The 11,938-nt window shown below is 52.6% G+C and overlaps 1 protein-coding gene and 1 long non-coding RNA gene across 3 annotated transcripts in view; one reads left to right on the top strand and one right to left on the bottom strand.

The window, feature by feature from the left end:
* Positions 1-2,623, bottom strand: part of LOC114006577 (uncharacterized) — an 8,472-nt gene extending 5,849 nt beyond the window's left edge. The window contains exon 1 of the long non-coding RNA XR_003548291.1: positions 2,373-2,623. This is a non-coding gene — a long non-coding RNA (uncharacterized LOC114006577). The remainder of the gene's footprint in view (positions 1-2,372) is intronic.
* Positions 2,624-3,919: 1,296 nt separating this feature from the next.
* CD4 (CD4 molecule) overlaps positions 3,920-11,938 on the top strand; it is a 32,513-nt gene continuing 24,494 nt past the window's right edge. For both annotated transcript variants that reach the window (XM_014585124.2, XM_006170798.3), the window contains exons 1-3: positions 3,920-4,080; positions 9,832-9,916; positions 10,020-10,190. In XM_014585124.2, the coding sequence (XP_014440610.1) occupies positions 9,868-9,916; positions 10,020-10,190 (220 nt within the window). In that variant the 5' untranslated portion in view covers positions 3,920-4,080; positions 9,832-9,867. The remainder of the gene's footprint in view (positions 4,081-9,831; positions 9,917-10,019; positions 10,191-11,938) is intronic.

The raw sequence follows: 11,938 nt of genomic DNA, 5'->3' as shown, positions 1-11,938 counted from the left end.
GCGGTGAACAGAGGGAGTGTGTTTGCATTCCAGTCTGCAAGGAGGAGGCCTGTGGAATAGCACACGCCCTCCTTGAAGGAGCAGCCCAGGTTGCACTTGGTCCTTAACCAAAGTTGCGTCACTCGGCCACATCTCACTGCAAGAGAAGCTGGGAAATACAGCTTAAATATAGGTATCTATGAGCTCAGGCACAAGCCCAGTGTCCTTTCCCTAAGAAGATGGAGAAAAATTTTGGAGATAATTATAGAGATAGCTAAGATTGAAAGAATGAATTAAAATCATCTGGGCCACTCCATGTCCTGGTGGTTAAGGCAGCCAGAGCCCACATGGCCAACCCTGTGGTTTGAATCCTGGACCCGGATTCAAGAAACATGCTATGTGTGTTTGCGTGCATGCCCAAAATCCCGAAAGGGGGGAGAAATGGAGAAGGGATTGTGACATGATCATACCCCATGGAGGAATGCTTTCTCCTTCTTCTCTGTCTTTGTCTCTCTCAGGCAAGCACACATGCACTATGGAAAAAATTAAATGAAAAAAAAAAAAGAAAGGAAAGAAAACAAAAAAAGAAAAAACAAATACATCAGGGACTTTCCAAATGTAAGTGTGGCCTCCAGACCCTTGGGAGTCCCTGGGTTCTTTTCAGGGGTCTTCCAGGTCAAGCTATTTTCCTAAGAATTATAGGTCATGGGGTCAGCATGTGGTGCAGTGGCTAAGTTGCTGGACTTGCATGTGGCTGACCGCAGTTTGAATCCCAGACCTGGTGGCTTGAAACTCACACCGGGTGCATGTGTGTGCATGCACAAAATCCCGGGAGGAGAATAGAGGAAAAGGGATAGTGGCATGGCCATCCTCTCCTGAGGGATGACTTCTTGCTTTCTGTCTCTCTCTGTCTCTCCAGTGAGCACATGTGCCCAATAGGGAAAAAAATCTCTCTCAAACAAACAAAAAAATCATAGGTCATTATTTGCCTTCATCAGTCACCATGTTGACATCGCAATGACATCGTAAAAGTAACTGGAGTAAAACTGCTGCCCTTGGATATTTTGTTTGCTATAGTGTACATGCATTCACCAAAGAGGCAGACAGAGAGAGGAAGAGAAAGACAAAGAAAGTGAGGAGGCAAGCTGCCAGGTCCAGGACTTGAGCTGCAGTAGACCACGTGGGAGTCCAGTGCCTTAACCACCACACCACCGTGTAAGCCACCAGGTCTGGGGCTTGAAAAATAAATAAATAAAATAAATGAATAAAACGATTTATTTATTACCTCCATGAGTGAAAGACACAGGGCACCCTCAGCAGGCTGTCGATCCACTCCCGGCCTCAGCCAGGCCCCGATCCCCAGTCCACATGTGCCTGGCACACTTCGGGAGGTCTCTGGATGCGGATGCAGAACCTTCCCACGTGGTCAGTGTTACCGTCTGGATAATGGTTTGTCCCCCAGACGTTCGCGTTTTGGATCCTGGTCTTGGTACACAGTGGCTGGATGTCCCCCAGAGGTGCATGTATTGGGGCCTGACTGCAGATTTTCTCATCTGTCACTTATAAGACTGTTAAGTGGGGGAATTTTATTTTTTTTTAATTTTAAGATTATTTTGGGAACCAGCAGTTAGCGTAATGGTTATGTCGCTGGACTCCTACGTAGTCGACCACAGTTCGCGTCCCAGACCTGGTGGCTTGAAACTCATGCCGGGCGCATGTGCGTGTGTGCCCAAGATCCTGAGAGGAGAATGGAGGAGAAGGGATTGCGGCATGGCCATCCCCCCTGGGGGGTGATTTCTCGCTTTCTGTCTCTCTGTCTCTCTCTGTCTTGCGAGCGCACGCGCCCTATAGTGAAAACCTCCCCCCCAAAAAAAGATTGTTTTAAAAATTAAATTAAATTTATTAATTAATTTCATCAGAGAGATAGAGAGAGAGAAAGTTAGAAAGCAAGCTGCCAGATCCAGGACTCAAACCATGGTCAGATAAATGGGAGTCCAGCACCCTTAACTACAATGCCATCTGTTGGCTCCAGAAAAAAAAAAAGTTAAAGTATTATCGATTATTATTTTTAAATTTGACCAGAGAGAGAGGGAGAGATGGAAAGCGAGAAGGCAAGCTTCCAGGTCTGGGACTCAAACCGTGGTCAGCCATGTGGGAGTCCAGTGCCCCAACCTCCATGCCACTTGCTAGCCCTGTTAAGTGAAAATGTAATTCCTCCGCAGGGTCCCAGGGTAGGCTTCAGGGTGGGATAGCGGCATTAGGGCAGGCCATCTGTATCTGGGGGCCACGTAAGGAGAGGAAAGGAGGGCCTTGCACGCCGCTCTGCCCGGGCTCTGCCTTCCACTAGTTGGTAATGCCTTCGGACTTCCCAGCCTCCAGTTTTGCCAACTAACCTCCATTGTCTGTATAAATCGTCCCATCTCAGGTATTTCTGTCAGCAATGCGGTAGCAGACTGAGACAGGCAGCCTCTCAGAGCACCCTCTCGTACCGCTGTGCCACCGTCTGCTCCCCACACGCGCGTCTTTAACAGTCCCTCGGGGGCCACATGGAGGACAGCAGGACGGCAAGGCCTGGAGATCTGTGAGCAGGCAGGGGCTGTGGTCTAGTCAGAGGATGACAGTGGCACCTTGGGTTGGAACGCGGCAGTGGTACAGAGTGACCTGGATAGACTCTGGAGCCACTTGAAAGGTCACGCCCACAGGAATGGGTAAATAAGTACAGGAGGAGTCAAAGGTTACAGCCAGGGCCAGCTGGTGGCATGGTGGTTAAGGCCACTGGATCCCACACGGTTGACTGTGTGGTTCAAGTCCTGGACTTGGTGGTTTGAAAGGCACACGTGTGGGAACCAGCAGTTAGCGTAATGGCTATGTTGCTGGACTCCCACGTAGTCGACCACGGTTCGTGTCCCGGACCCAGTGGCTTAAAACTCACGCCGGGCGCGTGTGCATGCGTGCCCAAGATCCCGAGAGGAGAATGGAGAAGGGATTGTGGCATGACCATCCCCCCTGGGGGGTGATTTCTCCCTTTCTGTCTCTATGTCTCTCTCTGTCTGTCTGGTGAGTGCACGCGCCCTATAGTGAAAACCTCTCCAAAAAAAAAAAAAAAAGAAAGAAAGACACACATGTGTGAGGGTACACCCAAAATCCCAAGAGGAGAATAGAGGATAAGGGACTATGGCATGACCATCTCTTCTGGGGGTGATTTTTCATTTTCTCTTTCTCTCTTTCTGCCTCTCTCTGGCAAGCGCACGTGCCCTATAGCAAAATTAAAAATAATAAATAAATAAGTTACAGTATTTTTACTTGGCTTGGGCAACTTGGGTGGTGGTGAAGCCCTCACCGAGTTGAACACCTGGAGAAGTGGGCCCGGAGACAGTCTATGCAGGTGGTGAGGACGAGTGGGGACATGTGAGGACGTGTGAGGTTGCCAGGCCTGTCGAACATCCGAGTGGAGGTGCCCCACGGCAGCTCAGCATCCACATCTGAGCTCACGCGGGATCCGGCTACAGAGAAGCCCATGTGGCGTGGCCAGAGTCTGGTCCATTGTCACTCTGGGTGGGCATCTCAGGTCTCCTCGCAGTCTGGGCCTTTCTGCCACACTGGGCCATCTGCCGGAGGGAGCCCTGGAGGTAGCCCTGGCACAAAGGCCCTTAGGGCCCGGAGCGAGGAGCTGGCAGCCCACAGCTGCTCTCCGTGTCTCCACTTGCCTCCCGCTTCTTCCCCTGAAGCCCAGCCAGGTTTGGTAGGAATCTGGTGCAATCTTCTGCTTGCTACCCCACAGTGGCAACGACGGCCAGGCTTCAGGCTCGTTGTGTTTAACTTTTTCCTCTGACTCTGGCATTTTCACTTTGACAACTTCCCCAAGAGCCAGGAGGTGGAGACCCCAGCCCTACATGGTGACGTTGGGGGCCGGCCCAGGTCTGGGCTGTGGAGGAGCCTCACTGCTGGGCTTCCTGTCTCTCTGCATGTTAAGTGCGTATCTGCAGGAGCAATAAAGCTCTACCCACAGGGCACCCTGTTACAGAGCGCCCGGCCCTCACAGACGCACCTGTGCCAGGAGCAGAGCAGCAGAGGGGAAGGGGGACACCGACAGACCTAGAGGTGAGAGGGACCAGCGCACTCCACGCTTTCCCCAGGGCTTGGATGTGGAGGGGAACATGGCAGCAGAGGTGTTGGGACGTGCTGGACTCGGGACTGTGCCCGCAGCCCTGACCACCTCCGCTTGCGTTTTTCGTGGGGCTTGTCCTGCGTAGTGATCGCCCACTGGAACCATGGCTTCAAGAGGCCAGGGCTATGCCCTGCTCCTCTCTGCCCCTTCCCCACTCTCAGTACCAGGAGTGAGGGTGCTCGGCCACAGGGCCGGCTTCAACTGTGAGGCCAGAACTGGAACTGGGACTTGAGGTTATCCCCGGCTGAGCAAGGCCGCGAACACGCTCGTCATGGGCAGTGCAGGGACAGAAAAGTAAGAGGGGAAAGAGGAGAAAAAGAGGGGAGGAGGAGAGGGAAACATTTTTTAACATAAATAAGAAGGCAGGAGGAGACCTATAAAAATGAAATGGATAGAGGAAAAAAGGATGAAAACAAGAAAATGAGAAAGAGAAGTGAGATCTAGTTACGCCCAAATCAATTTCCCCGAGAACACAACGACCAAAAATTCAGACCAAAACTCATACTCGCAGGCGTTTCGTAAGACACATGATACGCGTAGTCCCTTTTAACTTTTATGTTTGCACTTGTTTTAAGTCTTTGTTTACCCTTGTGCGTTTTCAGGATTTTTGAATACTGTGTTTAAACCGTCCTACTTTAGGTAGCTTTAAAATAGTTATTAACTTCAACACGATTCATCAAACGGGGAAGCTCTTCTCCAAGTGTTGAAACTGAACTCTGACGTACGAAATGCTCCAAAAGTGACACATTTTTTAGGTAAATATGTCATTAGAAAAACCGATGCAAAGAGAATTGGTTTTAAGTGTCTCAGGAGTCTGGGAGAGTTGGAAAAGGATTTGCAGACTTCCCTGAGCGTGGGGGAGACGGAGACTCGACCATGGGATGCCCTACGCAACTGCAACTCCGGCCTCTGGCCTTCACACCTTCAGGTCTTGCCTCTCTGCCAAGGCCTCATGGCCTTAAAGCCTGCCATCCCCGCGGCCCCAGGTGTCCCTGCCTTCCTGGCCGTAGGCTGGTCCTGGGACAGATTTCTGGGATGAAAAAAAATCCCTCTCTCACTAACTCAAAGACTTCCCTCCGAGTGGGCTCAGTCCTCCTGAATGTCCTGCTTTTGTAGGGCACACCGAGGGAAGCCCCTCTCTGCCAAGGCCTCATGGCCTTAAAGCCTGCCATCCCCGCGGCCCCAGGTGTCCCTGCCTTCCTGGCCGTAGGCTGGTCCTGGGACAGATTTCTGGGATGAAAAAAAATCCCTCTCTCACTAACTCAAAGACTTCCCTCCGAGTGGGCTCAGTCCTCCTGAATGTCCTGCTTTTGTAGGGCACACCGAGGGAAGCCGAGAGGAGAAGCCGATGGGGAGGTCACGGCTGCTCACATTTTGGCGAACAATTTTTTTGTGCCGTGTCAGATTCTATAGGTGGCTACAAAATGGCCGCCCTCAACATCTGATAAAAGAGCTCCTGAGGACAGGGTTAGAGAGACTTAGGAGTTGACTTTCCTCTTTCATTTCAGGGGTGCTTATCTAGAAGAGGTCAACCCTTAACTAAAAACTCCTCTCACCAGCTGGGCCTAGGCATAGCCTGGAAGCAGCCCGGCCTTAGGCCTGACCTTGGCCATAATAGTGAGATGGTGTGGAGGAGAGAGGGGTAGACCAAGGGTCTTGCACGTTGTAGACACCCCATAAATGTCTGTCAAGTAAAATGACTTTGGTGAAGCTGGCGCCCAGATACCCGGGTGCTAGAAGTGGGTCGGTGAGCGGGCATTTGGGGTCGCGAGGCTGGAAGGCTCGGCTCTGCCCTGGACCTTAGTGGGGGCGAGGGGAGGAGGGAGGGCCCGACTCCCCCGATGTGGGTGTCTGAGGCAAAGGAGAGGATGGTGGAGGTTGCAGCCACGAACCCGCAGGGTCCCTCAGAGCAGTCATGGTCTCTAGGAAGTTTATTTTTTTTTTGGGGGGGCTGTGCCCTCTTCCTCTCCCACCTCGCTTCTCGCCCATGAGGGGGGAGCTGCAGGCTGCCTGTTGCCGTTTGGGCCTCCTGCTTTTCCTGGTCTCTGTCTGGGCCTCCTGCCCGGGTGTGTCCTGCCTCTGTCTCTCTGCCTCCACCTCCCCTGCACCCCCTGCACGCCCTGCACTGGGTGAGCGAGGGGCTGTGTGCAGCGCCCGCTGTTCCTTTAACGAGCTGCTGCTCCTCTCTTCCCTCCCTCCCGTGCCTTCTCCCTCGAGGCCTCTGTGTGTTTCCCAGGAAATCTGTCCATTTCCCTGTTTCCACCCCGTCCCTCCCACCCTGGCCTCTCCCTGCATCCACCCTCAGCTCAGGGCCGGGCTCTGCAGGCCCCTTCACATCAAAGCCAGGGAGCTTGTTTACAGGCCAGAGGAAACCGGGCTTAGTGGCAGCTGGAGGGGGACAGATGAGAAAGGAGCCAGGCCACAGGGACGCCGTAAGGAGAGCAATCCCGTGAGAGCCCGGATTGCCTCCTGGTATCTGAGGCCCAGAGGAAGAGACCCAGACGGGAGCTGAGGGAGCTGAAGGCCGCAGGCAGGGGCTGGGAAGAACAGATGCGGAGGAACAAGCGAGAGGAAGGGGGCGGGCGGGAGGGCGGCGCCAGGACCTGGGGGACCAGCAGGCCTCCCGGTGTCTCTAGGGGCGATGTACACAGGATACAGGATGCTACTGTACCGGGGTAGGGCACCACTGGGGACGCTGAGGATGTGGGAATCAGAGGCCACATCTCAGGGGTGGCAGCGGAAGCTCAAAGCACCAAAGCAAACAGCGCTGGAAACCCACAGCCTCCTCCCCTCAGCGGAGCCCTGGGCTGAGACAGCGTGCACGGGGCTGGAGGCCAGGAGTCGGCCTCCACACAGACCCCAGGGTCGTGGAGTAGGGGAACCAAAGGGCCACCATCTGAGGCAGGCACCAAGAGCACCTGTAGCCTTCCTCAGGCAGCGCAGAGGGCAAGGGGAATCGGAGCTCCAGGGCGGGGTATTCTCCCACATGGGCCCTGCCTCTCCTTCACCTCTGCCTAGCCACCAGAACAAACGCAGAGGGTCTGGGGCAGGCACCACTCCCAGATGTAAGGCTGCCCCTCCCCATGCTTCTCACCCCAGCCTTCCTTAAAGTGCTTCCCCTGCCCTGGGCTAACTCTAACTCAGCTAATTCGTAAACAACTGCATCTGTGCCTAGACAGGTCTCTCCTTTCCCGGAAACCTCCCTCCTGACCTTTCCTCCTAGCTGCCTGATAAGCCAGATCTGCTGGCCTGCCTCCTGTATATCTGCCTATGTGCTGCTATTGTCTGTCTCTCTCTCATCCATCATCTATATCTATCTATCATCTATCATCTCTATTTATCTATCTATCTCTAGCTAACTAGCTATCTGTCTATATTTATCTATCATCTATCTATATCTATCTATCATCTCTCTATCTCTATCTGTCTATCTGTCTATCTATCTATCTATCTATCTATCTATCTATCTATCTATCTATCTATCTCAGTCATCTACCAATCATCTATCTATACCTATCTATAGTCATCATCTATCTATCCCAGCACCTTCCACATGCTAGGCCCTGGGCGATGCCTTTCCAAGCTTTGGGAGTAACTGGAGAGGGATTTTTAAAATTCTTCTCCCAAGTATCCTTAGGAGAACTAACCTTCAGCATCTCCCCAAGTGCTACATCTCTACCATGGATTGTGTGTTAGAGCTCAACAAGAAACAATCCAGGGGCCAGTAGGTGGCATCGTGGTTAAGGCACTGGACTCCCACATGGCCAAATATGGTTCAAATCCCGGATCCAAAACTCACACTGGATGCGTGTGCGTGCTTGGCCAAAATCCCAGGAGAAGAACAGAAGAGATGGGACTGCAGCATGGCTGGCCCCCTGGGGGATGGTTGATTTCTCACTTTCCCTCTCACTGTCTCTCTCTCTCTGTCTCTCTCTGGCAAGCACACACACTCTATGGCCAAAACCATTAAAGAAAGAAGAAAGAAAGAAAGAAAGTCCATCTCAGATAGCTCGAGAGACTCTGGAAAGGAAGTTACTTACGGAAGTGTGGCTAGGGTCCAGAACCAACCAGCCAGGGCCAGCTGGGGGCAAGGTAGTTAAGGGTGCTGGACTCACATGGCCAACCTTGGTTTGAGTCTTGGACCTGGCAGCTTGCTTTCTCACTTTCCCTCTCTTTCTGCGAGTGCACATGCCCTATAGCAAAAAAAAAAAAAAAAAAAAAAAAAAATTCTAAAAAAAAAAAAAAAAAAAAAAACTACCCAGCCTGTCAAGGCACATAGACACTAGCAAGCACAGGAGGAGACCTGAAGAGGTAGAAGTGGTGTTTCTGGAAACCACAAGGGCTCAGGCTGTGGCTAAGGGGCACCCGACGGGGCTGCAGTGGGGTGGGGAGAGGGTGGACACAGCTATTGCTACAAAATATGCCCTGAGCCTGGGAGAGGGTAGGGGCAAATGCCCAGCCTCTTTCTCTGACCACCCCCCATTTCTGACAGCTATCTCATCAGCCAGCCCCCATGGTCACTGCAGGGCCAGGGAGTCTGGCAGTCGGTCCCTTGGTAGAGAGCAGGGCAGAACCTGGTGACGGCTGGCAGGGCTCCCTCAAGAATAGGCAGCTCGGATTGGGATGACTTGGTGTCGTCGAGGTCAGAGCTGGGTGTCTACCCACGCATGAACGACCCATGTTCAAAACAAGTCAATATGTCGATTACAGAAAGAGGCAGCCCGGGACTTCCCCTCCTCCGTTTGACTGATTTGCTCTGAGCGAACCAAACAGCCAGAGTCCTCGGCCCTCCTCCAGCTGGCCTGCCAGGTCCCCCAGCTGGCCAGCGCAGTCCCTGTGCTCAGGGAGCTCGAGGTGGTGGGAGAGATGGGAACCCGATCACTGCCCCAGAGCGGGGAGGTGGGGTACACCCGAGGGGAGACCGGGGGGCATCCACAGGTGCAGAGGTTGTTCAGAGCAGAGTGGGCGATCGCTGTGGTGCTCAGAGCACCAAGGCCTGCTGGGAGCAGAAAGACGGCCAGGGGAGATTAGGTCTGCAGGCGGAATCTGGTCAGGCCAGCCGGGGGCCAGACTGTGCTGACCCTGACCCCAGGCAGTCACGGCCCTGCCCTGCTCTCGCCCACTGTAGGCTGAGCCTGAACTTCAAAGACACCAGAGCCCCATTCCGCCCTCCCTCCAGGGCCTATCTATAGCTTCTGCTTGCTCCACGCATCTGGTCTCTGGATGCCACACGGAGCTTCCTAAAGCTCTCCATGCCCCATGTACTGTTCAGAATGCAGCAGTGGGGCCAGCTGTGGCAAAAATCTAAAAGAAAAGTCCTCGGGCCAGCAAGTGGCATGTGGCTGGGACTCTGGATTCCCACGTGACTAGTCTTGAACCTGGCAGGTTGCTTTCTCACTTGCCCTCTCTCTCTCTGTCTCTCTCTGGTGAGTACATGTGTTAGATAGCAAGTTAACAAATAATAATAAATTAAAAGTTAAATACATAATTATGTTTTAAAATTCCTGTCCTGGCTCCTTGGTGCTCAGGGTCAAGGCCTAGCACTTTGGCACAGCACTCTGTGTTCGCTTCGGGGGTGCAAGTCCAGTTCACTGCTGGCTCCAAGGGTCCTGAGGGCAGACTGCATGTCACTCCCGTGTGCCCCGGTCCTGCAAATGCCCGCTCACGGTCAGTATGTCCCGCAGGTCCTGCAGTCTCTGTGGGCTGCCCCGCCCACCACGATGGACCGCCCAGTCTGGCGTAGTCACCTGCTCCTGGTGCTGCAGCTGGGTGAGTGCTCGGAGCCAGAGCCGGGCTGGGAGGAGGGCTGGTGGGAGAAGGGGAAGCCACCCACCCCAAGAAACGCTGACGCCTGACGCCCTTCTCCACTCAGCGCTACTCCCAGTGGCCGCTCAGGGGAAGGAGGTCGTACTGAGCAGAGCAGGGGACACTGTGGATTTGCCGTGCACGGCTTCTGAGAAGAAGTACGCGTTCTTCAATTGGAAATACCCGAACCAGACCAAGATCCTGGGGAACCAGAGCCCCATCTCCACGTGGACTATAGGTAGGGGTGCCGCTCCCCACGCAGGTCACAACATGCTGTGAGACCCAGAGGGTTCAGGCTAACAGAAACTCGAAGCCTCTTGTACAGAGGCTTATGCCACTGCTGGTAGCCTGGGGCCGGTTTTGGTGGCACATTAATTTTAGTATTCATGGTCTTATTTTAATGAGTATTTGAAATAATAATCACGCAAAACGTGTGAGTTCACATTGTTTCAGATGCATGTAGATGATATTTTGTTTTACTTCCATTAAACCAGCAGAATTGGGGCTGGCCCTGTGGCCTTAGGAGTTAAGGGAGCCAGATCCCACGGCGTAGATTGCAGTTTGAATTCTGGTCCCAGGGGCTTAGACAATGTGCCGAGGGACCAGCAGATGGCGTAGTGGTTATGTTGCTGAAATCCTGCGCTGCCAACCGCGGTTCCAACCCTCCGACCCAGAGGCGTGAAACTCACTTGAAATTCATACTGGGCATGTGTGCTTGCATACCTAAGATCCTGGGAGGACGGTGGAGGAGACAGGATTAATAGCACCACCAGCCTCCCTGGGGGTGATTTTTCCCATTCTGTCTGTCTCTCCAGCAATCACATGTACCCTATAGCAAAAATCTTTCAAAAAAAAAAAAAAGAAAACATATCCTAATGGTTATGTCGCTGGACTCCCATGTAGTCAACTGCAGTTCGAGTCTCTGACCTGGTGGCTTAAAACTCACACTGAGTGGGTGTGCGTGCGTGCCCAAGATCCCAAGAGGAGAATGGAGGAGAAGGGACTGTGGCATGACCATCCCACCAGAGGTAAATTCTTGCTTTCTGTCTCTCTGGCAAGAGCATGCACCCTACAGCAAAAATCTTTCTTAAAAAAAAAAATAATAATAATAATCATTGTGAAATGGTTATGTGTCAAGCGAGGAATAAATAACAGTATAAAGACCTTAGGAATAAGCAAAGGAATTGGTGAGAGCACTGGCAAACCCTGCCTTCAGCAGGGAGATGACACCCTACCTGGTCAGTCCCGAGAGCCTGAGGGTAGATACTGCCAACTTTGAAGGTAGAGACTGGAACCTAAAGCAAAAACCCCTCAAAAAAAAAAAAAAAAGAAGAAGAAGAAAGTAATTCCTTAGATACAGTAAATATCCAACCAATGTTTAAAGTTCCCTAATTGTTTCATTATGCTATTTTTTTCTTTTTTTAGGTTTTTGCCATAGGGCACATGTGCTCACCTGAGAGAGACAGAGAGAGGGAAAGGGAAGACAGCCACACCGCAATCCCTTCTCCACTCTCCTCCTGGGATTCTGGGCGTGCTCACACATGCGCCCAGTGTATTTTCAGACTTGCTAGGTCCAGTACTCAAATCATGCACTTGGCCATATGGGATTCAGCCACTTTAACCACCATGCCACCTGGCTGACCTGGGGAACCTATACCTCTGCTTTCGCCTGGAAGTAATAGGCTTCGAGGCCCTGTTGGGAGTTTGAGTCCCGGACCCAGTGGCTTAAACTCATGCCGGGCGCGTGTGCGTGCGTGCCCAAGATCTCGAGAGGAGAATGAAGGAGAAGGGATTGCGGCATGGCCATCCCCCCTGGGGGTGATTTCTCGCTTTCTGTCTCTGTCTTTCTGGCGAGCACACGTGCCCTATAGCAAAAACCTCTCAAAAAAAAAGTTCACTTCTCGGGAACCAGCAGTTAGCGTAATGGCTATGTCGCTGGACTCCCATGTAGTCGACTGCGGTTCGCGTCCTGGCCCCGGTGGGTTT

This window comes from Tupaia chinensis, unplaced genomic scaffold, assembly GCF_000334495.1.
Source record: "Tupaia chinensis unplaced genomic scaffold, TupChi_1.0 Scaffold149011_1, whole genome shotgun sequence".
NCBI lineage: Eukaryota > Metazoa > Chordata > Mammalia > Scandentia > Tupaiidae > Tupaia > Tupaia belangeri.
This window is presented reverse-complemented; position numbering and strand designations above follow the sequence as displayed.